Source organism: Felis catus, chromosome A3 (assembly GCF_018350175.1).
Source record: "Felis catus isolate Fca126 chromosome A3, F.catus_Fca126_mat1.0, whole genome shotgun sequence".
NCBI lineage: Eukaryota > Metazoa > Chordata > Mammalia > Carnivora > Felidae > Felis > Felis catus.
In genome coordinates, this window is record NC_058370.1 from 79363513 (window position 1) to 79390884 (window position 27372).

The window sequence follows — 27372 nt, forward strand, 5'->3', positions numbered from 1 at the left end:
ATACACAAAAGGAACTTTGACTACTATATAAAATTTTTTTAAATTCCCATTTACCTGTTGTTTCCTAAATTTTCAAGGCAACCTTCAATGAATCTCATTCGAATCTGTCTATCCGTAAACCAACATACTAAGGAACAGAGAAGCTTCTCTGCTTCATTTATTAATCCTTCAGAAAGATTAACCTGCAAAAAATGTATACACATAAAGTTAGTTTATCCTGTTTGCATTTTGGTGTAATTTTGTAGTCTTTTCATTCTATCAAGTAACTTACCGCATCATCATCTTGAACTATATCCCACAACAAAGTGTTTCCTTTCTTGCAAACGTTATCCAAATTAATGTCTGTCACAGCATTACTGTTGAATTGATGTTTATGAACTGCAGGTCCTGAAGGGATGAAATATAACACACTATAGAGGAATGCAACTGACTGAAATTGTGAATTATAGCATTCGTAATGTTAACAAATCCAAAGTAAAGTGTAACAATTTATTTTTACACCACAAAATAAAAACAATACAAGATTAACACAACAGTTGCTTTGTGAGCTGCAGTGTTGCTTAGAGATTGTTAAGACTAAAGTTTAAGAAGAGTTTTCTTCTCATAGTCTCTTCATTATTTCTAGTAACTATGATTGTTTTTCACATGTCAAGAGAACTATATATAAATGCTTGAAACTCAAATTAAGCATAAAGATAATTTTCTTAGAATAATTTTATAGCTAAGAAACATTCTTCTAAATTACCTTCTGTATAATGTTTTATATCCCTACATTTAAAAAGTTGTACCAAAGATGATTTATCTACAACATTCAACTAAATGCAAAGATTCTAGTATAATAATTTAGGCTTTGTGTGCCAAGCTAAATAAATTTTCACTAGTTCTAATAAGTAAAAATGCTTGTTTTTTTGAACAGCTTTACCATGAAATTTCCCTATTTAATTGTACATATACATTGATTTCATTGAAACAAGAATTGTACAACCATCAACATTAATGTTTAAAGCACTTCCACCACCTTAAAACATTCCTTCATACCTAATTACAATTCCTATCACATTCCTCAGCTCTAATCCATTTTTGCATCCACATAAATTAGCCTTTTCTAGAAATTTTTGTAAATGGAATCATACAATTTGTGTAGCCTTACATCTGAATTTGTTCACTTACCAAAATATGTTTTGAGGTTCATCAATATCAAAGCACATATAGTATTCATTTTAATTACAGTATAATATTCTATTACATGGAAATACTTCATTTTGGTTATATTCAACAGTTAATAGACATTTCAGAGATTCCAGGCTCTGGCTAATATGAATGATGCTGCCATAAACATCTGTGTAACAAGTCTATATGGACACATGCTTTCCTTTCTCTTCGGTAAACTAGAATTGGTGAGTCACAAGATAAATGTGTATTTAACATCTGAAGAATTGCCAAACTGTTTTCCAAAATGTTTGTGCCATTTTACATTCCCAACAATAGTTTATTAGAGTACCAGTTCCTGTTCCTCTACATCCCCACAAAACATCAGCAGGGTCACTCTTTTTAATTTCAGCCATTCTAATAGGTGTGCAGTAGAATCTCATTGTGATTTAAAAATTTTCATTTGGTGAGATGCCAAAGTGGTTCAGTCAGTTAAGTGTCCCTCTTGATTCTGGCTCTGATCATGATCTCCCATTTGGGAGATCTGGTCACACAAGGGGTTCTACTCTGTGCTCAAACTCACTTGTGCTCTGTGTAAGCTGAAACTCACAAACTGTGAGACAATGACTTGAGCTGACATCAGGAGTTGGATGCTTAACCAACTAAGCCACCCAGGAGTCCCTCAAATAAACAAGTATTTTTTAAAATTTGCATTTCCCTAATGACTAATGATGTTTTAGCATCTTTTCATGTGCTATCATTCATTTGTGTATCTTCTCTCTTTGCTAAATTACTACTGAGTTGTAAAAGTTCCTGCATATTCTGGATATAAGCCCTTTATGAGATACATAATTTGCAAATATTTCTCCCAGTCCTTGGCCTGCCTTTTGGTGGTTTTGTTTTAATATTTCTTTTTTAGCTTAATTTTATTAAAGTATAATGTAAACACATAATCAAGATATAGAACATTTCTATCACCCCAAAATGTTCCCTTGTGACCTCTTACAATCATTCTCTACCACCAAACCTTAGGTAATCATTAAGAAGATTTCAATCATTATAAACTAATTTATAAAACCTTGGATTGTAATTTGTTCTGCATGTGTTCCACAAGATGAGCAAACATTTCTAATAAATTTTAACTTGCAACACAAATAGTACGTGGCACCGAATGTCACATGATCACAACTGAGCCAATGGTTCCTGAAATCTGCTTTGATATATGAGTTGGATTACAAGCATGTTCCTGGAATGAATTATGCTTGCAAACCAAGGTTTTACTGTACTTTTGAATATTCCAGAATTGCTTTTAGTGATACTCAGTATGTAGTACACCCTTTTAATTTCATTTGCTTAGAATGTTGATATTTACCCATTATGTTGCATGTATTAGTTCTTTCCTTCTTATTAATGAGTAGTATTACTTTGTGTAAATATACCATATTTTGTTAATATACCAGTTAATTCCAGTTGAACTTATTCTGGAACGGGTATGAACATTCAATGTACAATCTTTTCGTGTACCTATGTTTTCATTTCTCGGGTAAATAAACCAGAATAGGAATTGCTGGGTCATATGGAGAGATACATGTTCAACTTTATAAGAAACTGGTGTAACAGGTCCCAAATCAGCTGAATTAATTCATACTCCTCAACAGCAACGGAGAGTTCTAGTTGCTCTAGAAGTTAGTGTCATTTAATATGGTTAGTCTTTAATTTTACCCATTACAGAAGGTATATAGTAGTACTGCATTGTGGTAGTAATTTTTTGCATTTCCCAGGTAACTGGAGATACTAAGCATCAGTTTCATGTATTTATTGACCATATTTCTGTATCTTCTTTTAACTATTCAAATCTTTTGCCCATTTTTTTTTTTTAGGTAGGCTTCACGCCTAGTACAGAGCCCAACATGGGGCTTGAATTCATGACTGTGAGACCAAGACCGAACTGAGATCATGAATCAGATCCTTAACTGACTGAGCCATCCAGGGACCCCCCCCCACCTTTTTTTTTTTTTTTTGCCTATTTTTAAACTGAATTGTGTTACTGTGTTGAAAAGTTCTTCATAGTACTAAATAGTTATACAAGGTAGATTCAGAAAGCATTAATATACATAATAATTCTGCTCAATTTCTAACTTCATATAGTAAAAAATAGGTACAATACTGAGTAAAAGGAAAATAGAATAAAAATAATGGTGAAAATTTAGTAAATATGGTATCAAATTCAACTGACCTCAATCTTACTTAATCTATTCATTTCTCAAAAAACCACAATAACACAACAATAAAAAAAAGTCAAGATACCCTTATCTACATCATGCACACGTAATTTGAAATCAATTAAACTGTTGCCAAAGTCCGTAAGTTATATCTCTAAATTTGATTATGGCTTTTTAACATAAACCTATCTATCAGGTTTACTCAGTCTGTACTGGTACACCAAAACCCATTTCCTAGGCTAGCAGGGGCTGATAGTACCTTAAAAAGCATGAGGTTGGACCTTTATTTTAACTTTAAAAATTTTTTTTCATGTTTATTTTTTTGAGAGCGAGAGAAAGAGACGAAGCAGGCTCCAGGCTGTGAGTTGTCAACGCAGAGCCCGATGTGGGGCTCAAACTCACAAACCACAAGATCACGACCTCAGCCAAAGTTAGATACTTAACTGACTGATCAGGTGCCCCTATTTTAATTTTTTAAGTGTATATAGCACTTTATTTTTTTTGAAGTGTACTTGACAATGTTCCATTAGTTTCAGGAAGTTGAACCTTTAAACTGCTAATTCTAATACTATTTTTCCCTCTTAATTTGTCTCCCTTTCCTCCTTTTTCTTCTACTATTCTTCAACCTCCTCTAACCTCCATTCTTCCAAGTATGGTCATTTCCTATTACTTTTTAAAGAATGATTTGAAATGATTAGAACCATCATTTTGTGAACATTTCCATCACTCCAGATGGAACACCTTGCCCTGTAGCAGTTACCTCTACTCTTATATCCTCCCAACTCTCCCTAGCCCAAGGCAACCATTAATCTACTTTCTACTCACTAAAGACTATGCTAGACATTTTACATAAATGGACTCATACAACATATGACCCTATGTAATTTCCTTTTAGCTCCTTAGATTTCTAAATATAAAATTTAATACAGCCATTTATCTTCTAACATACAAGACTATAATTTTATATATTATGTATTTCCTTTCCTAGCTAAATATCTCTTGATAGAAATGTAGCCTTTATATTCATGATGGAGTATTCATAATAATTTCATTCCCTAGGAAAGAAAACAAACCACACACGTATGATTTGGCAAAAATATTCAAGTATAACATTAAATATTGAATCCTTTTATCAATATAAATTGTTTTAAAGAAAGTAAATATTTTACTTACTACAAAACCTTACCTTGACTAAGATGTTCATGGTAAATAGATGCTAAATTGGGAAGATGTTGTTGGAGATGAGATGTTAGCTCTGCATGTGAATTAATCTGAACTAGTTCCTCTTCACACCCAGATTCTTCACCATCAAAATCAGCCATATTTTTTTCTGATTTTGCACTGACCTGGGAGCTACTGCAACTGACATCATCTGCACTTAGCATATCATCAACCATATGCCTATTAACACAGAGAAAAGCACAAAGTTAAAACACATGTTGTGAAACACACAAAAATTGTCTCAAAAACTGAAAACCCCACTATGTCAGAATTATAAATTAATTACACAATATACCCACATATTGTCTGACCCATCAACACACTTCACTAAAACCAACTCAAAGATAATTTTAGGGAAAATCTGTAAACTCACTGTTACATATTTTCTGAGCTCAAACCACAATGTGAAACCCTGTACAACTCCAAAATCGAATGAGATTACAACCAGGAAAATACTTCATTTTAAGGCTGCAATCTAGACGTGGTTATTAACCAGGTGACTTTTATTCAATGTAAACTCCTATTAAAACAATACCTAGTAAGCAATTTACTTCTGAAACATACCATACTGGGTACTTTAAGGATGGAAAACAAAAAAGATAAAAAATAACACAAAGAAAAAATGGTCAGCATTAATTTAGAGATTCACAAGAGGTACCCTGCACAGAGAACATGGGAAGTGCTAATATGAAAATTGTAGGTCTTGTGAAGTAGGGAATTGTTGTGGGTATGAAAACTAAAAGATCTGCAATGTGCCAAAATGAATATATTTCACCTCAGTTTTACAAACTAATTGCTTTGTCTTCCTTATAAGCTATCCTGGGAAGAACTTTGAATGTGTATTGTAAAACGTCAGACTATAAACCACTGGTTCTCAATCACAGGGGGACACTGGGCAATGTTTAGAGATATTTTTGGTTATCACAAGGTGGGAGATGCTGCTGGCATCTAGAGATAAAAGATTAAGGATGATGCTAAACATCCTATAATACATTCACATTGCTGCAAATTCAAAACACAGAATTATTTGATCCAAAATGTCAATACTGCCAAGATTGAGAGACATCACCTTAAATTCATATGGGTCAGTAATAAGAAATAAAGGCAAAGAAAATAAAGTAGTAAATATATGGATATATAGTTCTCCCAAACAACCACACTGAATTCTGAAAGTCCTGACACACTGCCAAGTGTTAAGAAAACTAATACTGATAAACCACATATTTGTATTTTATTGTCAATTAAAATTTACTACTTATATGACGGTAATAAACAGGAGCTAACACATATTGAGTTCTATTATGTACCAAGTACATCGGCCCATAAAATGTTCACACTAAAACCCAAGAGGTAGTACTAATGTTCCTATTTTATAGATGAGAAAATGACTAACACAAAAATTAAGTACTTTCCCCAATAACACCTAATGACAGAATCACTTACTTTTAATTACCACAAATATATTTCACAAATACTCAAAAAGCTTTATCCTTATTCATACCCTAAAATTAAGATGCATGTAAAATTTCCTTTTAATGATCACAATTTAATGGAGTTTCCACAAGCAATCTTATAACTGCTTTAAGGTAATTATTACAAGGAGATAAAGATCTAGATCTGTGTTGTCCAATATGATAGCAACTAGCCACTATGGTGATTGCACACATTGAAAAGTTGCTGATCTAAACAGAAATGTGCTGTAAATATAAAACATACACAGAATATTGAAGCCTTATTACAAAAGAAAGAAAAATATCTTTGTTTTTTTACTGATTACATATGGACATTTTAGATATTACTGCTTTAAATAAAACATAATTAAAATTAATGTCACCTATTCCATTTTGCTTTTTAAAATGTGCCCAGAAGCAAATTAACAATTATATACTTGCAGCATGCTTTTGAATTTACATTATATTCTTATTTGCACTAATCTAGAATATACTGCAATTCAATAAACACAAGCTGTAATTGGTTCCCTAAAGGAAATAGACTTTTTTTGGTAAACATTTATTTTTTTTTTATTTTTATTTTTTTTTAACATTTATTTATTTTTGAGACAGAGAGAGACAGAGCATGAATGGGGGAGGGGCAGAGAGCGAGGGAGACACAGAATCGGAAGCAGGCTCTAGGCTCTGAGCCATCAGCCCAGAGCCCGATGCGGGGCTCGAACTCACGGACCGTGAGATCGTGACCTGAGCCGAAGTCGGACGCTCAACCAACTGAGCCACCCAGGCTCCCCAAAACATTTATTTTTTAAGTAATCTCTACGCCCAACATGGGGCACAAATTCACAACCCCAAGATCAAGAGGCGCATGCTCTATGGACTGAGCCAGCCAAGCACCACAATACAATCTATTTTTAAGGAGACTTACCCATCATGGTGGTGATGATGATGGTGGTGGTGGTGGTGGTGATGCTGTGGACCAATAAACTGCCGACAATTAAATAATTCATTCCCAATAGTCTCCCCAAGAAAGTCCCCAGTGCGTGTAATACAAGATTCCTGAGATGCTTGTGCTATATGAGCAGCATTCATTTCCCCTGAAATATCATGTTCTCGATCTTCAGAGTGTGAACAGGCATCTAGCATTCGTATTCGATTATCTACTGAAGGCATTGAATCAGTGTTAAAAACCAGGTCCTTTCCTGTTCCATTGCTTGTCCCACTTCTTTCTGATGGGCCTTGGGAATCCCCTAAGCAAATGCCTGCTTGGCTTTCTAACTTTCTGTTCCGAAGATCTGTACCACAACTGCTTTTAGGAGGATTATGACCATGATCATCATCTTCATCTTCTTCTTTAAGGGCTTCAATATCTGCAATGTCTTCTGACTGTACCTCACTGCCAGGGCTCCCAGCGGACTGGCTGGCATGGCTAGAATTCACCTCATTGCTAGATCCATCGCTATGCCCACTACTGCTACCAGGACCACTGCTTCCATCTTCACCACTGTTGGCAGTTTCATCAGAACTTCCCTGCATAGATTCCTAGATTTAGAAAGAAACAGACTTAAATAAATATTTAAACTAGTAAGAAAAAAGTAACTGACATGAACACCCTGACTTTTTAAAAGGCTGACGCAAGGGGCACCTGGGTGTCTCAGTCAGTTGAGCATCTAACTCTTGATTTCAGCTCAGATAATGATCCCAGGGTTGTGGGATCAAACCTGGGGTCGGGCTCCAGGCTCACTATGGACTCTCTCTGTCCTTCCCCCAATCACTTGCACAAGTGCACATGTTCTCTAAAATAAAAAAAGTGGGGGCGCCTGGGTGGCGCAGTCGGCTAAGCATCCGACTTCATCCAGGTCACGATCTCGCGGTCCGTGAGTTCGAGCCCCGCGTCGGGCTCTGGGCTGATGGCTCAGAGCCTGGAGCCCGTTTCCGATTCTGTGTCTCCCTCTCTCTCTGGCCCTCCCCCGTTCATGCTCTGTCTCTCTCTGTCCCAAAAATAAATAAATGTTGAAAAAAAAAAAATTTAAAATAAAAAAAGTGCAAACCCATCACCGCAGAAACATTAGCCCTGTCTGCAAAGTGACACTTTAACTTTCCTCCCACACCCATCTGTTAATGTAAAACAAACTTTCCTTTAAAAAAAAAAAAAAAAAAAAAAGAGGGTCTGCTGTAATCATGACAGACTCCTCTAAAAAATATACAATAGAATTAAAACACACAAAATTTAAAGAACCTTAACAGTAACTACTTACAGAAGAGGCCTGAACATGGACTATGTTTATATTTCCAGTTCAAAGGATAAACATGATAAAATCCCCAAAATCCAAAAATCTTGTTAAAGTGGGGGGAAAACTGTTTTCATACCTCTGTGTCAGAAAGTCGTTGTTGGACATGTTTCGTTCTATTAATAAGTTGCTCATCCATTTCAATGTCACTGCCTCCACTTTGATGTGTATCACTGTTATCACTGCTTTGAGGACTAGCAGCAGGTGACCCTATATTAAACAGATTTTACATTGTTACTCTTAATTTGTATTAACATGGGAATTTATGAGAATGACACAATCCTTTGATTCTTTCATTTATAAAACCTTTATGCTAAATAGCCAAAAAATATAATCTGGAAATATGTTAACATTCATTAATTATCTCTCAAGAGGACACAGATGATTTCAATTGAAAATAAAATGGATAGCCAGTTAAATGTTCATATCTACTCAAAAAAACTTTATAGCCCTGATACAAATATATTATATAAAATGAATTCTATGTGATCATGGAAACAAAACTACAAGTCATCTTGCCATGCATTTCTAAGACTCAACTTACAAGGTGATGGGGCTGCTCTTCTGAGCTCTTCTTCCTCTGAAGGAAAAGGAAAAAACAGGAGGGAAATATTCTAAGTGACTGATCTTCTCTGGAAGATTATCAACTGCTCTGATTATTATTACAAAATCAACAAAATACAGGCAGAGAAACCTGAAATAATGAAGTCCCTAACACCTACAATAGTAGTTGTGTGTGCCTGAATGGAAAATCCTTAATAAAAACATAGTTATATGATGTCAGGAGACCAAAAAATGGGGTAAAGTTGATAAAGTTTTAGAAAGCTCTGGAAAGCTTTCCATAAAACCCATAAAATGCCTGAAGTGAGACAACTTTTGAATTAGAAAACACAGAGAATTGTACCACTACGATCTGCTATAAAAATTGTTTCTAAAACAAAGTATGTTTGTTTTCTAACCAAAAGCTACAAAACTATTAGGAAATGGTTTCCCCCCACCCCACGGGAAGAACTAATGAGAGAATATCCAATAACTACTACAACTTCATTACTGTTCTTTACTTGAAGAGTAAACTAAAAGTATTAGCTAACCACTATTTATTAACCCTTTAACAAATACCCTACCTCCCATCTCAAACTTATTTTGAAGTTAATACTGAGAAGAAACTACTTCAAGTTTGAATTATTAAATGGAGAAATATTACTTTAAAAAATACATCACACTTTACTAACCTTTCTTATTTCCAATGGGAAGATTAGTATTTAATAATGATGCAAAAGAACTCTGTTTAGACAGCTGAGCCTTAGCTGCTAGTGCATTGTTCCATAATGCTTTAATTAACATCGATGCCAAGTATAGGGTCTTTCAAAAAAAAGAGAGAGGTTGAAATTAGCGTTTCATAACAAATTTAATATTCTTTTGCCTAAATGAAACGTGAACGTTAAAAACCTACCAATTATCTGCATCACAAATTTTATATTAAAAAAAAAAAACACCCACCATTATTTAATGCTTTAAATATATTACCTGTTCAGTATGAACACTTGGCTCAAGAGCTGAGACCAGATTAAGGAGATGTCTAAGTGGCACTGGATCCAAATTCTTGATGAGTGAAGGAAATAAGTCATGTATGTACCGACTACAATGTTTCAACTATAAAATAAAGGTAGAGACAATAATCAAAAATAATTATACTACATTAATAAACAACCTGATACCAAAAAGTTCTACAGAAAACTTCTACAGTTTAAAAGTCAAGAAAGCAGTTGGAACAATATTTTCTAATAAGATGGGAAAATATTCATTACCATATATCATAAATGGCAGTACATAACATTGTGAAAATAAAATTCCACTGAAGCAGAGCTTTATCTTATCTAAAAAAAACCAAAGTTTAATTTTCCAGCCACAAGAGGGAAGCACACAATAAAAAATTTCTGGAATCCAAGTATAAAGAGGATTCCAATTAAATTTATAATATAGATCATTAAAATATAAACAAATTAGTGTATTAAAATGTAAGTAGTTGCAAATAAAATAAATTGCAATTAGAAGAGAAATCCAAATTAACTATTCTAAGTGTAACACATTTTTCATATTAAATGGTTATAAAGTATTCATACAGGTGCGCCTGAGTGGTTCAGTTGATTAAACGTCTGACTTTGGGGGCGCCTGGGTGGCGCAGTCGGTTAAGCGTCCGACTTCAGCCAGGTCACGATCTTGCGGTCCGTGAGTTCGAGCCCCGCGTCAGGCTCTGGGCTGATGGCTCGGAGCCTGGAGCCTGTTTCCGATTCTGTGTCTCCCTCTCTCTCTGCCCCTCCCCCGTTCATGCTCTGTCTCTCTCTGTCCCAAAAATAAATAAATGTTGAAAAAAAAAATTAAAAAAAAAAAACAAAAAACAAAAAAACGTCTGACTTTGGCTCAGGTCATGATCTCATGGCTCATGGGTTCGAGCCCAAGTCAGGGTCTGTGCTTACAGCTCAGAGCCTGGAGCCTACTTTGGATCCTGTGTCTCCTCCACCTTCTGCCCCTCCTCCACTCACACAATGTCTCTCTCTCAAACATAAACAAACATTAAAAAAAAAAGTATTCAGGGCACCTGGGTGGCTCAGTCAGTTAAACGTCCAACTTCGGCTCAGTCAGTTAAATGTCCGACTTCGGCTCAGGTCATGACCTCACAGCTCCTGACTTCAAGCCCCGCATCAGGCGCTGTGCTGACAGCTCAGAGCCTGGAGCCTGCTTTGGATTCTGTGTCACCCTCTCTCTGCCCCTCCCCTGCTCACAATATGTCTCTCTCTCTCTCTCTTTAAAAAAAAAAAGTATACAATGTTCATTTTACTAGAGTACATAATAGAAACTCACTTAAAATAAACGTCTACATAGCAATAAACCAAGAAACACAAAATCTCCTTATACTAAACAGATTAATAAGTGAAAGTGTAACATTAAATACTACAATATCATGTAAAATAAGTATCTTCACCTTAAAATAAGCCATCAAACTGCAAATTCAAGATATGCAACAAATAAGAGCAAGCCAGTAATTCCCAATTTGAAGGTTCCAAAAGTAAAAATCTCAGGGATCCAACTTACTTTCTATACATAAAAATTCCATCAGAAAATATATGTTTTTCTATTCTAAAATACTGACTTTTATATTGTTCAGGCATAAAACATATGAACTTTTTTATGCTATCTCCCCTATCAGGATATATATGCACAACAGAATTCTGAACCAGAAGACAAAATTAAAGTAGGAAAATAACTTTGGAGTAATTCCTCCACATTGGGGTGACTTTCTATAAACTACACTATTTATACCATTTGATATGAAGGATAAGTAAATAATCAATTAAAAGTTTACTGCTTTTAGGGGTGCTTGGGTGGCTCAGTCGGTTGAATGTCCGACTTCAGCTCAGGTCATGATCTTGGGTTCAGGGGTTTGAGTCCTGGATGTGCTCTGGGCTGACAGCTTGGAGCCTGGAGCCTGCTTTGGATTGTGTCTCCCTCTCTCTCTGCCTTTCCCCCACTCATCCTCTGTCTGTCTCTCTCTCTCTCTCAAGAATAAATGTAAACAGTAAAGAAAAAAAAATTTAAGTTTATTGCTTTTATAGGTCTTATAAGTATAATTATACTTTTCCTAATTAAAATGTAACGAATCATAGTAAAAAATAACTTTCTGACTTGCTGCCACTTTGATCATTCAGAAAAATGTTACTTCCATAATAGACTCAAATTTCATAATCAAATACCTTACTGGTTATCTTTAAGTGACAAAACCCTTGAAAGATAATTATGTAATCCTGTAATCCTATAAATGAGGGGTAGCACTGTACTGACAGTGTGGAGCCTGCTAGGGATTCTGTAGCCTTCTCTCTTTGCCCCTCCCCTGCTTATGCTTGGTCTCTCTCTCAAAAATAAACATTAAAAAAAAATTTTTTTTAAATAGAAGGCTCTTTTAGAGGTGTAGTACATCATGAAAACAAATTCAGAAAGTAAAGACAAAAAAATATTAAAATTATACAGCTTAAAAAGATTGCAGTGTGAAGTCAGTTCATACTCTTCTTCATTAGTTATCACAAAGTAAAAAGAGGAAAAGGAGTCAGGAAAGATGGTAAAGCAGAAAGTGCCAGGGATCCCCGTCTGCATCTTGACAGCAGTTATATAGACAGAACTGTCTGATGCAACCACTCTGAAACTCTGGAGTCAGTCTGAACCTTCACACTGACACACTTCCAAGGGGAAAGGCTAGCCAGTAAATTGTGGTTAATAATGGCATATTTCAACCTGCAGTGTGATAGCAGCTACCCATTCCCCACTCAATGCCCCTATGTCAAATAGCTGTGGGGACAGTAATATGTAATTCTTCTTTAGCTTGCTGGTTTTTGTCCATGACTTTATTATGCCTTACACAAAAATAAATTCAAAATGGATGAAAGACCTAAATGTGAGACATGAAATCATTAAAATCCTAGAGAACACAGGCAGTAATCTCATCTGCCGTCAGCCATAGCAACTCTTTTTAAATTATGTCTCCTGAAGCAAGGGAAACAAATGCAAAAACAAACTATTGGGACTTCATCAAAATAAAAAGCTTCTGCTCAGTCAAGGAAACAATTAGCAAAACTAAAAGCCAACCTTCAGAAGGGAGAAGATATTTGCAAATGACCTATCTCATAAAAGTTAGTATCCATAATATACAAAGAACTAGGGACACTTGGGTGGCTCAGTCAGTTAAGCATCCCACTCTTGATTTCTGCTCAGGTCATGAAACTGAAATTGCTGAGTTTAAGGAATAAAATAAAGGAAATAAGGAAAAAAAAAATAAAGAAATGTAAATAGATTCTAAGGGACCTGTGAGAACCACAACCTACCAACATACTCATTATGGGAATCCCAGAAGAGAAAGGACTAAAGTATATTTGAAGAAACAATGGCTGAAAACTTCCAAATTTAATAGAAAAACATGAATCTACAAATCGAAGGAGTTCAACACATCCAAGTAGGGTAAACTCAAAGAAACCTAGAGCAAGACTTATCATAACCAAACTGTCAACAGTCAAAGACAGTAAAATAATCCTGAAAACAGAGATAAACAATGTACCACATATAAGGGACAGTCAATAAGAGTATCAGCAAGTACCTAATCTTCTGATTAGAAGATTGGAAATGAGAGAAAGTGGGATGATATACTCAAAATCTAAAAGAAAAAACTTCCAATGGAGAATTCTATAACTGGCAAAACTATCCTTACGAGAAAGAAATTAATACATTCCCGGATAAACAAAAATAAAGGAGTTCACTACAACTAGACCTGCCTTGCCAGAAAACCTAAAGGAAGCCCTTTACAATGAAATGAAAACAAGCTAAACAGTGAAGAAATTAAGACCTCTGAAAAATACACAGGAAAATTAAAAGCTACTATTGTTTTCATTTCTAACTCCACCTTTTATTTGCTATATGATTTAAAAAAGAAATGCAAAAACAATTATTGCTAATGTAAATAACTGTACACACAATGTATTAAGTTGAAAGTTGTCATATCAATAATAAAAACGAGGGAAAAGGAGCTCTATACAAGCAAAATTTTGTGTAATATTTGACAAATTCAAATTAGATTATAAGAATCTCAAGATGTTAATTGTAATTTCCACACTAAACACAATATCTACAGAATATTTTTAAAGAAAAAGGAAATGAGAAGAGAATCAAACACTACAAAAAATCAACTAGGAACAACACCAACATAAGGGTGTAACAGAAATGATAGACAAAAACACTGTTAAGACATATAGACAAAAACAGAAAAAAGGCATAAGTATATTCACTCTTTGAATAACTACTTTAAATGTAAATGGTATAAACTCTGCAATCAAAGACAGAGAGTGCTAGAATGGATTTTAAAAACATGGCACAACTGTATGTGGTCTACGAGGACACACTTTATACCCAAAGACACAAACAGGATAAAAGATAAAAGATGTAAAAAGATATTCTGTGCAAATATTAAGCAAAAGAGAACTGGGCTGACTATGCTGAAATCAAATAAGATAGCCTCTAAATTTTGTAAAGGTTACTAGAAAAAATGGAATTACCATATGACCCAACAATCTCACTTCTGGGTATACATCCAAAATAATTAAAAGCAGGATTTTGAAGGGATTTGTACACCTATATTAATTGTACACTGTACATTCATTCACAACAGTCAAAAGATAAAAGCAAAGTAAATGTCTAACAATAAACAATTGTGGCATATACATAAAATGGAATATAATTCAAACTTACAAGAAAGGAAATCCTGTCACATGCTATGATATGGGTCACCATGAGAACATTATGCTGAGTGAAGTAAGCCAGTCACAAAAGGACAAATACTATTAGATTCCACTAATGTGAAATATACAGAGTAGTCAAAACGATAGAAACAGTAAAATGGTGGCTACCAGGAGCTGTAAGGAGAATAAAGGATTTGTTGCTCAATGATTTAATGTTTTGTTTTGTTTTTAAATAAACTGTATGCCCAACAAGGGTCTCAAACTCAAGACCCCAAGATCAAGAGTCACATAATCTGCCAGCATGACACCCTTATGTTGTTCAATGAAATCAGACTTTCAGTTTCGAAAGATGAAAACGTTTTAGAGATCTGTTACATAACAATATGAATGTATCCACTATTAGAACTTAAAAATGGTGCAGAGGAAAAAATTTATGAAGTTTTCTTTTTCCTACAATTAGGTCTTTTTTAAAAAAGATTAATAAAGAGTGATGTAATTTATTAATAAAAGGTCCAGGTTACAGCAATATAGTATAAACATTATATTTTTATAATAACATTACCTTATAACCATACCTTATAACCCAAAGCTAAAAGCACAGAAATAAAATAGACATACAAAATACAGATTAGAAAAACAACAGAAAATTAACAAAACCAATAGTTGGTTCTTCTAAAAGATTCTCAAATGTTTAGCTAGACTGAAAAAAAAAAGATATAAATAGCTAAATCGACAAATTCAAATGGGATATTACTATCAAACTTAATACTATGAACAACAGTACACTAAAAAATTAGATAACCTAGAAGATAGGGAGGAATTCCTTGCAAACTACCTACATTAACTCAAGAAGAAATAAAAAGAAATTGAATAAAAAAAAAAAAAAAAGACATTGAATCAGTAATCAAAAACCTCCCAATGAAAAAAAGAACTAAAATGCAGGGCTTAAACAGAGAATTCTAACAAACATTTCATAAAAAATTAACATCAATATTTCTCAAACGCTCCCAATAAAATTGGAGAAGAAAATACTTATTTTTTTAATCTTTATTTACTTTTGAGAGAGAGAGAGAGAGAGAGAGAGAGAGAGAGAGAGAGAGAACGAACACGCACACAAGTGGGGGAGAGACAGAGAGAGAGGGAGACACAGAATCCCAAGAAGGCTCCAGGCTCTGAGCTGTCAACACAGAGCACAACGTGGGGCTCGAACTCACGGACCTGAAGACTGTGACCTGAGCTGAAGTTGAACACTTAACTGACTGAGTCAACCAGGTGGCTCTGAGAAGGAAACACTTCTTATATCATTCTATGAAGCTTTATAGGTCTTCAGAAGAACAAAAAATTACTAAGCAGTACCTCATAAATGACAGAAAGTCCTCCAGAAACTATTAGGAAATCAAATCAAAGAGCATACCAAAAGGATTATTCACTATGCCCAAGTGAGATTTATCTCAGGAATTCAAGTGTGGTTCAAAAAGAGTATCGATTACTGTACATATCATGTTAGCCAACAGAAAAAAAGCAACATAGTCATCTTAACTGACAAAGAAAGAATGACAAAATCCAACATCCTTAAATGATAAAAACTCTCAGAACACTCAGAGGATAAACTCAACATGATAAAGGATATTTATGAAAACCCCACAGCTAACTGCATACTCAGTGATAAATGACTCGTTTTCGCATAGGATCAGGAAGAAGATAAGGATGCACGTTATATACCACTGTGTTTGAACACTATACCAAACTTCTAGCCAATTAATGGACTCCACCCCATAAAACTGAATACATCCAAATTGGAAAGGAAGATGCAAAACTATTCAAAAATGACACAATCCTATATGCAAAAAAACCCCTACATATAATAAGGTAGTAGAGCTAAAAATCAAATAGACAAAGTAACGGAGTACAGATCAACAAGCAAAATTAAGCTGTTTCCATATACTAGCAATGAATTATCTAACAAAGAATTTAATCTAGCAATTACGTTTACAATAGCATACAAAGAATAAAATACAATTGATCCTTGAACAACGAAGAAGATAGGGGGGTGCTGATCCCCTGTGTCGTCAGAAAGCTGAGTGTAACCCTGACTCCCAGAAACATAACTATCAATAGCCTACTGCTGACCATAAGCCTAACCAACAACATAAACCAGAATATCAACAACATAAAGTCAATTAACACATATTTGGTATGCTATATATAATATATACCACATTCTTAAAATAAATGTTAAGAAAATCATAAGAGAAAATACATTCACTATACTGTACTGATCAAAACAACCTATGTGGGGGCGCCTGGGTAGCTCAGTCAGTTTAAGAGTCCGACTTCAGCTCAGGTCATGATCTCCCAATTCATGGGTTCAAGCCCCACATCAGGCTCTGTGTTGACATCTCAGAGCCTGAAGCCTGCTTCAGATTCTGTGTCTCCCTCTCTCTGCACACTCTGTCTCTCAAAAATAAATAAATGTTAAAAAAAAATTTTTTTTTAATAAAATACCTATGTGTATGTGGACATAGGCAGTTCAAACCTATGTTGCTCAAGGATCAACTGTACTTAAGAATGAATCTAATGAAAGAGGAAAAAGACTTGTATACTGAAAACTACAAAACACTGCTGAAAGAAATTATAGTTTAAATAAATGGAAAGACATCCCATGTTCATGGATAAGAAGACTTAACATGTTAAGATGTTAAATACTACCCAAAGTGATATACAGATTCAATACAATCCCTTCAAAATTCCAAGAGCCTTTTTGGTCAGAAATGGAAAAGTCAATCCTCAAATTCATAGGGAATTGCAAGGAGTTGTGAAAAGCCAAAACAATTTTCAAAAAGAAAACTGTGAAACCTACAAGAAAATACAAGTAATTAGAACAGTATGGTATTAGCATATAGACCAATGAAATAGAACAGAACACCTAGATATAAACTTTCACATAAATCATCAACTAATTTTCAAGACTCACAAGACAATTCAATGTAGAAAGGATAGTCTTTTCAACAAAAGGTGCTGGGAAAACTGGATATTCACAAATTGAAAAATGAAGATATATATTTACCTTACACCATACACAAAAATCAACCCAAAATTGATCAAAGACCTAAACTCAGGAGATAAGTACACAAAACTACACTAAGAAAACACTGGGGAGAATCTTCACAACACTAGATTTGCCAATGGTTTCATCACTAGGACACCAAAAAAACAGATAACAACCAAAAAAGTAGATAAACTGAAATCCATCAAAATTAACAGTTTTCGTGCATCTAAGGATACTTTATTTTTTAAAAAATTTTTAGTGTTTTTATTATTTGTTTTTGAGAAAGCGCGCACACGCGCAGGGGAAGGTCAGAGAAAGAAGAAGACACATAATCCAAAGCAGGCTCCAGGCTCCAAGCTGTCAGCACAGAGCCCAATGTGGGGCTCAAACTCATGAACCTGATCATGACCTGAGCCAAAATCAGATGCTTAACCAACCAAACCACACAGGTACCCCTATTTATTTTTTTAAAGTAAGCTCTACGCCCAACATAGGGCCTGATCTCATGACTCCTGAGATTATGCTCTATTGATTGAGTGCGCAGGTGCCCCCGAATCTAAGGATACTTTAAGGAAAGCAAAAGAAAACTCGTAGAGTTGGAGACAATATATGTAAATTATGTATCTGATAAGGGATTAATATCCAGAATGTAAAAAGTACTGCTGTTATTTTTTTTTTTTTAAATGGGGCAGACAGAGAGGGGAAGAAAGGATCTAAAGTAGGCTCTGTGCTGACAGAGGAGAACCCAATGCAAGGCCTGAACTCACAAACTATCAGGTCAGATCATGACCTGAGCTGAAATCAGATGCTTAACCAACTGAGCCACCAGATGCCCCATAAGTACTACTAAACTTTAAAATCTCCCAAGCAACCCAATTCAAAATGGGCAAAGGTCTTGAATAGACATTTTTTCAAAAAAGATATACAAAAGGTCAATAAGCATACAAAAGGATGCTCAAAGTCATTAGTCATTAGGAAATGCAAAAAAGTACAAATTAAAACCACAGTGAGATATTACTTCACACCTCCTAGGAGGACTAAAAAAATTTTTAGGACAAATAACAAGTGTTGGCAAAGATAGGGAGAAATGGGACTCTCCTTGTACTATGGGTTGAATGTAAAACACTGCAGTTGCTGTAGTAAAGTTTGGCAATAACTCAAAAAATTAGAGAATTACCGTATGACCTAGTAGATCTGCCCCTATGTATATATACAGAAAAACTGAATGCAGGGACTCAAACATATGCTTGTACACCCATGTTCATGGAAACATGATTCACAATATATAGCAAAAAAGTAGAAGCAACTCCAATGTTTATGAATGTAGAAATGAAAACATTAAATGTGGTATACACAAACAATGGGATATTATTTAGTTGTAAAAAGACAACTTTTTACATATGCTACACCATGGATAACCTTCAAAAACACTGTGTTCAGTAATATAAGCCAGACATAGACAAATACTGTGATTCTACTTAAATGAGGTACCTAAAATAGACATATATAGACAAAATGTAGAATACCAAGGGCTTGGGGGAGGGACAGTTATTGTTTAATGGGTACAGTGTTTTCGTTGGGGATAGTGACAAAGTTTTGAATATAGACAGTGGTGATGGTTACACAATATTAAATATTTAATGCCATTGAACTGTACAGTTACAAATGGTTAAGTTTTATGTTTATATATATTTGTGCCAAAATAAAGAAGTGAATTAAAAAAAGAGAAAAAATAAATATATGTGTTAACAGGCATCATACCAAAACTCAAATCAAGTTTAAAAAAAAAAAAAAAAAAACAAAAACCCGGAGCACTTGGGTGGCTCAGGCAGTTAAGCAGCAGACTCCTCATGATCTCACGGTTGTGAGATGGATCCTGAGTCGGGCTCTGCACAGACAGTGTGGAGCCTGCTTGGGATTCTCTTTCTCCCTCTCTTTCTGCCCCTTCCCTGCTCAGGCACACTCTTGCTATCAAAATAAACAAACGAACCAGCATGGATTACTTAACACCTGAAAACCTACATAAGAGAAAAATTCTGCCAACAAGAAATGGTGGGATAGAGGCGCCTGGTTGGCTCAGTTGGACATTGGTGTGTAGACATTACACACCAGTTACACAGTATTTAGTAAAACTATTTCTTACATACTATTCCACTTGAGCAAAACTCAACTATTTCAGTCCTTCTCACAGCTACACAGCATTCTATTATATGAATTTCCCACAACTTATCTAAGTAGTCCTACAGTGACAGACATTCCTCATGTGCTAGCACAGTCAATGCTGCAACAAACATCTTAATGTACTTGTATTTACAAAATAAATTACCAGAAATAGAACTCTGTATTGCTTGCCATAAGTTATACCATACTCTGATCAATACAGTGCATTATTAAACATAATGGGAATTACCCAATACATGAAAATTCTATTACATTATTTGAACTTGTATTTAATTACAAAGATAAGCATTTTTCAAATATTTGCAAATACTTTTCTACCTATTTCAATCCATTTGTCACCTGTGTCTATTTTCTTCTTAGATTCCGGTACAAGAGTTATAATACAAACAATGAAAAGAGCAGCAGCCAATCCAATTAGTATGGGTGAAGTGTGTGTGTGTGTGTGTGTGTGTGTGTGTGTGTGTGTGTGTGTGTGTGTTTGTGTGCCTGTCTGTCTCTGAGGTGGACAAAGTAACGTCAAAAACTTACTCTAGATGGAATGAAAAAAACTCAGGTAAGACTGTATGAAACTAACCAACCCTAGACACTTTAAAATTCATTATATTTAGTGCTCAAATGTTAAAATCTCAAAACGTAAAAATTTCTCATCATTCTAAATTTGTGGTAGATTCAAAAATAAAGCAGTAACAAACACAGAAACACCCAATTAAAATAACCCTTAGGAGACACTTATTTTATGTTAATCTTTTATAAATATCTTAAGTTTTCAAACTGTATCACAAATTATGCCACAATTTTTAATTATTCCCTTCCCAGGTTACTTCAAATTCTTGCTAGGGAAGAATGCTAAAACATGAACAGATGACATTTTCAATTATCAATTTGATAAGTTGCAGTTTCAATAAAGAATAATACTGCACTATTCCTAGCTACTTAATCTGTATTACTTAATATATCATTGTTCTCATATTTTCCTACTCTTGATGTGAACAAAATAAAAATTTTATGTCTATTAAAATGAATAACATTTTCAGAAAATTATGAAAGAAAAGTTCCCTTTATTCTGAAATGGAAAGTGCTTCATTAATTTACTAAAATGACAGTAATATATAAATATACATTATTAAATATGGGAAGTAAAAAAAAAGTATTAAAAAATTACCACAACCAATCTAAGAATTAAGGTCTCAAGGCACACAATTATCAAAAATTTGAAAATCTTTATACAAAAAATTTATGAATATGTGCAGTAATCATCAAATCTAATAGAAGGAAGAGAAATATAATGAACAAAAGTAAGTATAATGGGAGAAATGGCTATTATAATAGCAATAACAAATACAACTTAAATTCCTAAAAATAAGCTTAACACAAAATAAAATTTATATACAAATAGCTTTAAATTTTTGAATGATACAAAAGAGAACGAACTGTGCAACCTCTGAGTAGGAAGACCATTTCGATTCTTTTCAAATTAATCATTATTACAATATGCCAATATTTTTAAATAAGAATGCTAAAATTTACATGAAAAAATATATAAAAAGAACCAGCCCTGCCAGACATGAATATTACCAGGGGAAAAAAAAGGGTAAGACATTAGTATAAACCCAGGATCAGCAAATGTTTTCTTGAAGGACCAGAGAGTCAACAGTTCAAGATTGCAAGTGATAAGGTCTCTGCTACAAGTACTGTACTCTACCACTACAATATGGAAGTAGCAACAGGCAATATGCACAAGAATCAACAAGCTTATGGTGCAAAAAAATTTTATTTACAAAATGAAGTGGCTGGCCTGAAAGCCTTCAATTTACTAATCCATGGTATACTGATCATGACTATATATACTACTGGTCAGTCTACAGACTCCAGAAATAAAAACAGTCAAAATAAAAGTGGTATCTCAGTTCAGTAAGGAATAAAAGAATTGCTGAACAAGTGGAAAGGAGACAACTACGTAACAAAAAAATGGGGTAATAAGTTAAGATGCAGGACACCTTGAACCAAGAAAAATTCCAACTCAAAGACTAAAATATAAAATTGAAACAGAAAATGTACAGAAAGGAACTAAAGGAGAATTTTCTTATAACCTCGGAGTGGAAAAGGCATTTCAAACCATAAGAAAAAAAATCCACAAGCAATAAAAAAATTAAACCACAAGTTTGAAAACCACAAATGTGAATGTGAACAGCAAAAACCACCTTAACCAAAGCAAAAAATATCAAAGTAGAATACAGTTATAACTCTTAACATAGACACAAGTCCAATGTCACTAATATATAAAAGTCTTCTACAAAAAAGAACAAGAAAACCACTACTACATGGCAAAGAATATCAACGGACATTCCCAGTAAAGGAAACAAAAGTGGCTCTTAAACACAAGACTTGAAATGTGCTTCATATAAACTAAATGCAAATTTAAAATAGCAATGATACCACTTTTCACCCATCTGTTTAGCAAACATCAACTGTAAGGACACAACGTATTGAGGAAGATGAGGGAAAAGAGGCTTTATCACACCATTATATACCACAAGTAAACCACAGAGATGCTTTAACCTAAAAATTCTACTTAAAAGATTTATCCTACAAAATAATTTTACACATGAATGAAATGAGTATGTTAGAACTTACTGATTTTAGCATTGTTTATAATAGAAAAGAATGGGAAAAAATAATGCCTATGAACAGGAACTAGTTAAATAAATTACCATACATGCATATATTTAAACACTATGCCCTCTTTTAAAAATGGTTTTATATATTGATATGCAATAATCTTCAGGATAAATTAAGTGAAAAAGCCAAGTCCATTTAGTATGCAACATGTGTAATAAAGGGGGCAAAAAAAAAAAAAAAAAAGCTTACAATTAGCTATTTACACAGAAAATCTCTGGTGCACCTGAAAAGATAAGAACTGTATGCCTAGAATGTAGGGACAGGAGTGGGGGGAAGGGGTTGAGATATAACATACACTTTACTATTTATTTTTTGGATTTTGAACCATGCTGATATATGCCTATTCAAATAACTGAATTAAAAAAGAAAACAGTATAATAGAAAACTATGAATACAACATACAGAAGGGTTTACTGTATCAACAAATAGGCAAATATCTCTTAATAAACCAAGATGGTTTCATGAAGACCCTCCAAATGACTCTCATTTCCTTCAATTCTCCCTATAACATAGTCAGACATAGATTCTGAAGCCAGACTCCATAGATTCCATGACCAACTTTCACTATGTCTCTGTTTCTTTAGCTATAAAATGGGGATAACAGAACTTACCTCTTAGGGGAATAAAACACTTAGAATAATTAAGAAGCACTTAATGAATATGAGTTGTTAATATTACCTGTGCTGCAGCCCATATGCAATCAATATGCTGAGTACTCAGTCTCCCTTCTGCTGCCAAGAAGTTCAAAATCACTTGGCACTGTTTGATAATCTGGGGGGGGGAAAAAAACTTATTATAGTCAATTTTCTAAAGTATTCTTCTTTTACTAGAGCAGAGAAGTCATGTAATTGTCCACAAACCTCAATATGTAAATTTGGTCCAAATATATGCTCTACCACATTGTTGCTTATTAGCCAGTCTGCAAGTTCTTTTGCAATGGACCTAAAGTCAAATAATCAAAATAGTTAGTACATTAAAAAATTATTAATATCATTCTTTCCCAAGTCTAAAATGCAGATTCAGTTGAACACCTAATTTTTTTTAAAAGTGAGTTTTGTTGTTGTTGTTGTTGTTGTTGTTGTTGTTGTTGTTATTGTTTTTGTTTTTGGCTCCACGCCAGTGTGGGGCTTGAACTCATGACCCTGAGATCAAGAGTCACATGCTCCACTGTCTGAGACAGCAAGGCACCCACAAACCTAACTTTGTGCACATACAAATTACAAAGAAATGATTATATACAATTAACTGGTTAGAGTACCACAAAGAATAACTAAAAGAAATGGTAATACTGCCTGAATTTATAAACAAGCAAAACAAACCTGAAAAGATAACAGCTCACACCAGTTATACAAGTGGAAATACCAAACATAACAATAAGCAATTTATTTTCTTACTCAAAGACTTGACTTCTACTTTTTAATTTCCATAGTAGGCACCCAAGCATTCAGAGAAGGTTTCCCAATATGCCCCCTACAGTAAGGTAACATCAGGAAAACAGGTTACCAAAAGGGTAAAAGGAAAAAAAAAAATTATCTAAAAGCCAAACTAAAAGTCTCCTGCCTGATATTAATAAAGATTATTGTTCCTTAAATATATCAATTGATCATTCAGAATAAACTATATTTACCAAAATCTCATTGCAAACCATGAACATTTTATAACAGTTCCGGATTACTCTTGATTTTTTTTAACATTTGTTTGCTTATTTAGAGAGAGAGAGAGCACGTGTGCACGTATATGAGCAGGGGAGAGGGGCAGAAGGGGAGTAGAGAGAGAGAAACAGGGAGAGAGAATCCCAAGCAGGCTCCATGCTCAGCACAGAGCCCCAACATGGGGCTCAATCTCAGAACTGGGAGATCACGATTGGAGCTGAAATCAACAGTCAGAGGCTTAACTGACTGAGCCACCCAGGCACCCCTCATTTTTTAAGAAGAGCCATCAAGTCTCCTTTAGAATAGAAGTTAACCTATTATATTAGTTCTACCAATAAGGTAGTATGAGAGTTTATCAGTTAATTGTCTTTTACACCTTTGAGATATACATGACATATAATACACTGAAGACATTTACTTTTTTTTTTTTTTTTAACATTTATTTATTTTTGAGACAGAGAGAGACAGAGCATGAATGGGGGAGGGTCAGAGAGAGAGTGAGAAACAGAATCCAAAACAGGCTCCAGGCTCTGAGCTGTCAGCACAGAGCCCGACGCAGGGCTCGAACTCATGGACCACGAGATCATGACCTGAGCTGAAGTCGGCCGCCTAACCGACTGAGCCACCCAGGTGCCTCTGAAGACATTTAAAGTATACAGTTTCACGAATTTAAGCTTAAGTATATTCTATGAATTCATCACCACCATCAAGATGATAAACACATACACTAACCCAAAAACATTCTTTATTCCCCTCTGTCATCTGCCCCTTCTCCAGCCCCCACAACCACACTCCCCATACTCTGCTTTATTATAGTTTTCATTTCTGGAATTTTATGTGTAAAAAAAGATACATTAAGTAATTTTTTTTTTAATCTGGCCTCTTTCACTCACCATTTTTTTCATTTAGCAATATCCCATTGGTTTATTCTAGTTCAACAATTATGAATAAAGCTAATATAAACACCTATGCGGGTTTTTGTGTAGACCTAAGTTTTCAACTCCTCTGGGTCAATATCAGAAAACACAACTGCTAGATAAATGGTTAAGAGTATGTTGAATTTTGTAAGAAACTACCAAACTGCCTGCCAAAGTGGAGTGTACTCCTACCAGCAACAGATGAGAGTTCTTGTTGCTCCAAAACCTTGTCAGCATTTGATGTTATCAGGATTCTAAATTTTGACTGTTCTAAGAGATGTGCAGTAGAATCTCACTGATACTTTAATTTGCATTTCCCTCATGAAAGAGGATATAGGGCATCTTTTCGTGTGCATATTTGTCATTTCTGTATCTTCTGATTTAGGCTTGAAGGATGATAAAATCTTTGGTATATTTTTTAGTCAGAGTGCCCAAGGTACTTACTGTTAAATTTCAAGATTCTCTGAATATTTTGGATAGCAGTCCTTTATCAGACATGTCTTTTGCAAATTTTTTTACCAGCTTGTGGCTGTCTTCTTATTCTCTTTACATTACCTTCCACAGAGCACAAGTTTTTAATTTTAATAAACTCCACCTTGCCAATTCTTTCTTTGGTGGATCACGGTGTTATATCCAAAAGGTCACTGCCATACTCAAAGTCATCTAGGTTTTCTCCTATATTCTAGAAGATTTTATAAAATACAAAATTTTATAATTTTGTATTTTATGTTTATGTGTGTGACACATTTTAAGTTAATTTTTGAGTAGTGTATGTGGTCTGTGTCTGGATTCTTTCTTTTGTACATAGTTGTCCAATTGTTTCAGTGCCATTTGTTGGAAAGACTATTTTTGCTCCATGGTACTGCCTTTGCTCCTCTGTCAATGGACTATATTTATATGGTCTATTTCTGAGCTCTCTATTCTGTTCCATTCATCTATTTGTCACCAGTACCACACTGTCGTGACTGCAATTTTAAAGTCTTGAGGGTGGGTATCATCAGTCTGCCAACTTTGTTCTTTTCAATATTGTCTTAGCAATTATGGGTATTTTGTCTCTCTATATAAACTTTAGAGTCATTTTGTTGATATCCACAAAATAACCTGCTCGGATTTGACTGGGGTTATACTGAATCTATAGATCAAGTTGGGAAGAACTGTTATCTTTACAATTTTACATGTTCTATTCATAAACATGGAGTATCTCTCCATTTATTTAGTTCTTTGGTATCTTTTGTCGGAGTTTTGTAATTTTCCACACATAAATCTAATAAAATATGAACAGGATCTATATCTAAGTATTTCATATGTTGTGCTAATGTAAATGAAATATTTTAAATTTCAAATTTCATGTGTTCAGTACTGATATATAGAAAAGCAACTGAGTTTTCTTTATTACCTTTGTATCCTGCAACCTTGCTGTACCTTTGCTCACTCACTAGGTTCCACAAGTGTCAATTCTTCCAGATTTTCTATATAGAAGACCATGTCATCACCAATCAAAGACTGATTTCTTCCTTCCCAATCTATATACATTTTATTCTCTTTCCTTGCCTTACTACACTAGGTAGGCCTTTTGAGTAGAGTGTTGAAAGACAGTGGTAAGAGAACAGACTTTCCTTTTTCCTGATTTCAGTGGAAAGCTTTGTGTTTCTCACTATTAATACAAAGTTACCTGTAGCTTTTTTGTAAATGTTCTTTACCAAGCTGAGGAAGTTCTCTACTCCTAGTTTACTGAGAGTTTTATCTTAAGTATTCAATTTTGTCAAATACTTTTTCTTTATATATACATATGATCATGTGATTTTTCTTTTAGCCTGGTGATGTGACAGATTACATGAAATGAACCAGATTTGCATACCTGGAGTATAACTCACTTGGTTGCAGCATGTAATTCTTTTTGTACATTGATGGACTTGATTTGCTAATATTTTATGAAGATTTCTACATTTATGTTCATGAGAAATACTGGTCTGTAGTTTTTACATGTCTTTGGTTTTGGTATTGGGGGAGGGTGTTGTGTTTTTTTGTTTTTTTTTTTTGGAGAGAGTGCATGCACACAGGCATATAAACTGAAGAGGGGCAAAAGGAGAGGAAGAGAGACAATCTCAAGCAGGCTCCACACCTAGCACAGAGCCCAATGAGGAGCTCAAACTCACAACCATGAGATCATGACCTGAGCGGAAAACAAGATTCAGATGCTTAACCAACTGAGCTACCAAGTCGCCCCTAGGGTAATTTCTTCCTTAAATTTCTTATCTTTTTTTTTAATTTTTTTAATGTTTATT

At 34.4% G+C, this 27372-nt stretch overlaps 1 protein-coding gene across 4 annotated transcripts in view; it reads right to left on the bottom strand.

Annotated features, from left to right (window-relative positions):
• Nucleotides 1-27372, bottom strand: part of USP34 (ubiquitin specific peptidase 34) — a 249863-nt gene that overhangs the window by 131349 nt on the left and 91142 nt on the right. For all 4 annotated transcript variants that reach the window (XM_045054250.1, XM_045054251.1, XM_045054249.1 and 1 more), the window contains 10 exons: nucleotides 23379-23460; nucleotides 23197-23289; nucleotides 9859-9984; nucleotides 9564-9693; nucleotides 8876-8911; nucleotides 8411-8541; nucleotides 6969-7582; nucleotides 4558-4772; nucleotides 272-387; nucleotides 55-182 (listed from right to left, as the gene is read on the bottom strand). In XM_045054250.1, the coding sequence (XP_044910185.1) occupies nucleotides 55-182; nucleotides 272-387; nucleotides 4558-4772; nucleotides 6969-7582; nucleotides 8411-8541; nucleotides 8876-8911; nucleotides 9564-9693; nucleotides 9859-9984; nucleotides 23197-23289; nucleotides 23379-23460 (1671 nt within the window). The remainder of the gene's footprint in view (nucleotides 1-54; nucleotides 183-271; nucleotides 388-4557; nucleotides 4773-6968; nucleotides 7583-8410; nucleotides 8542-8875; nucleotides 8912-9563; nucleotides 9694-9858; nucleotides 9985-23196; nucleotides 23290-23378; nucleotides 23461-27372) is intronic.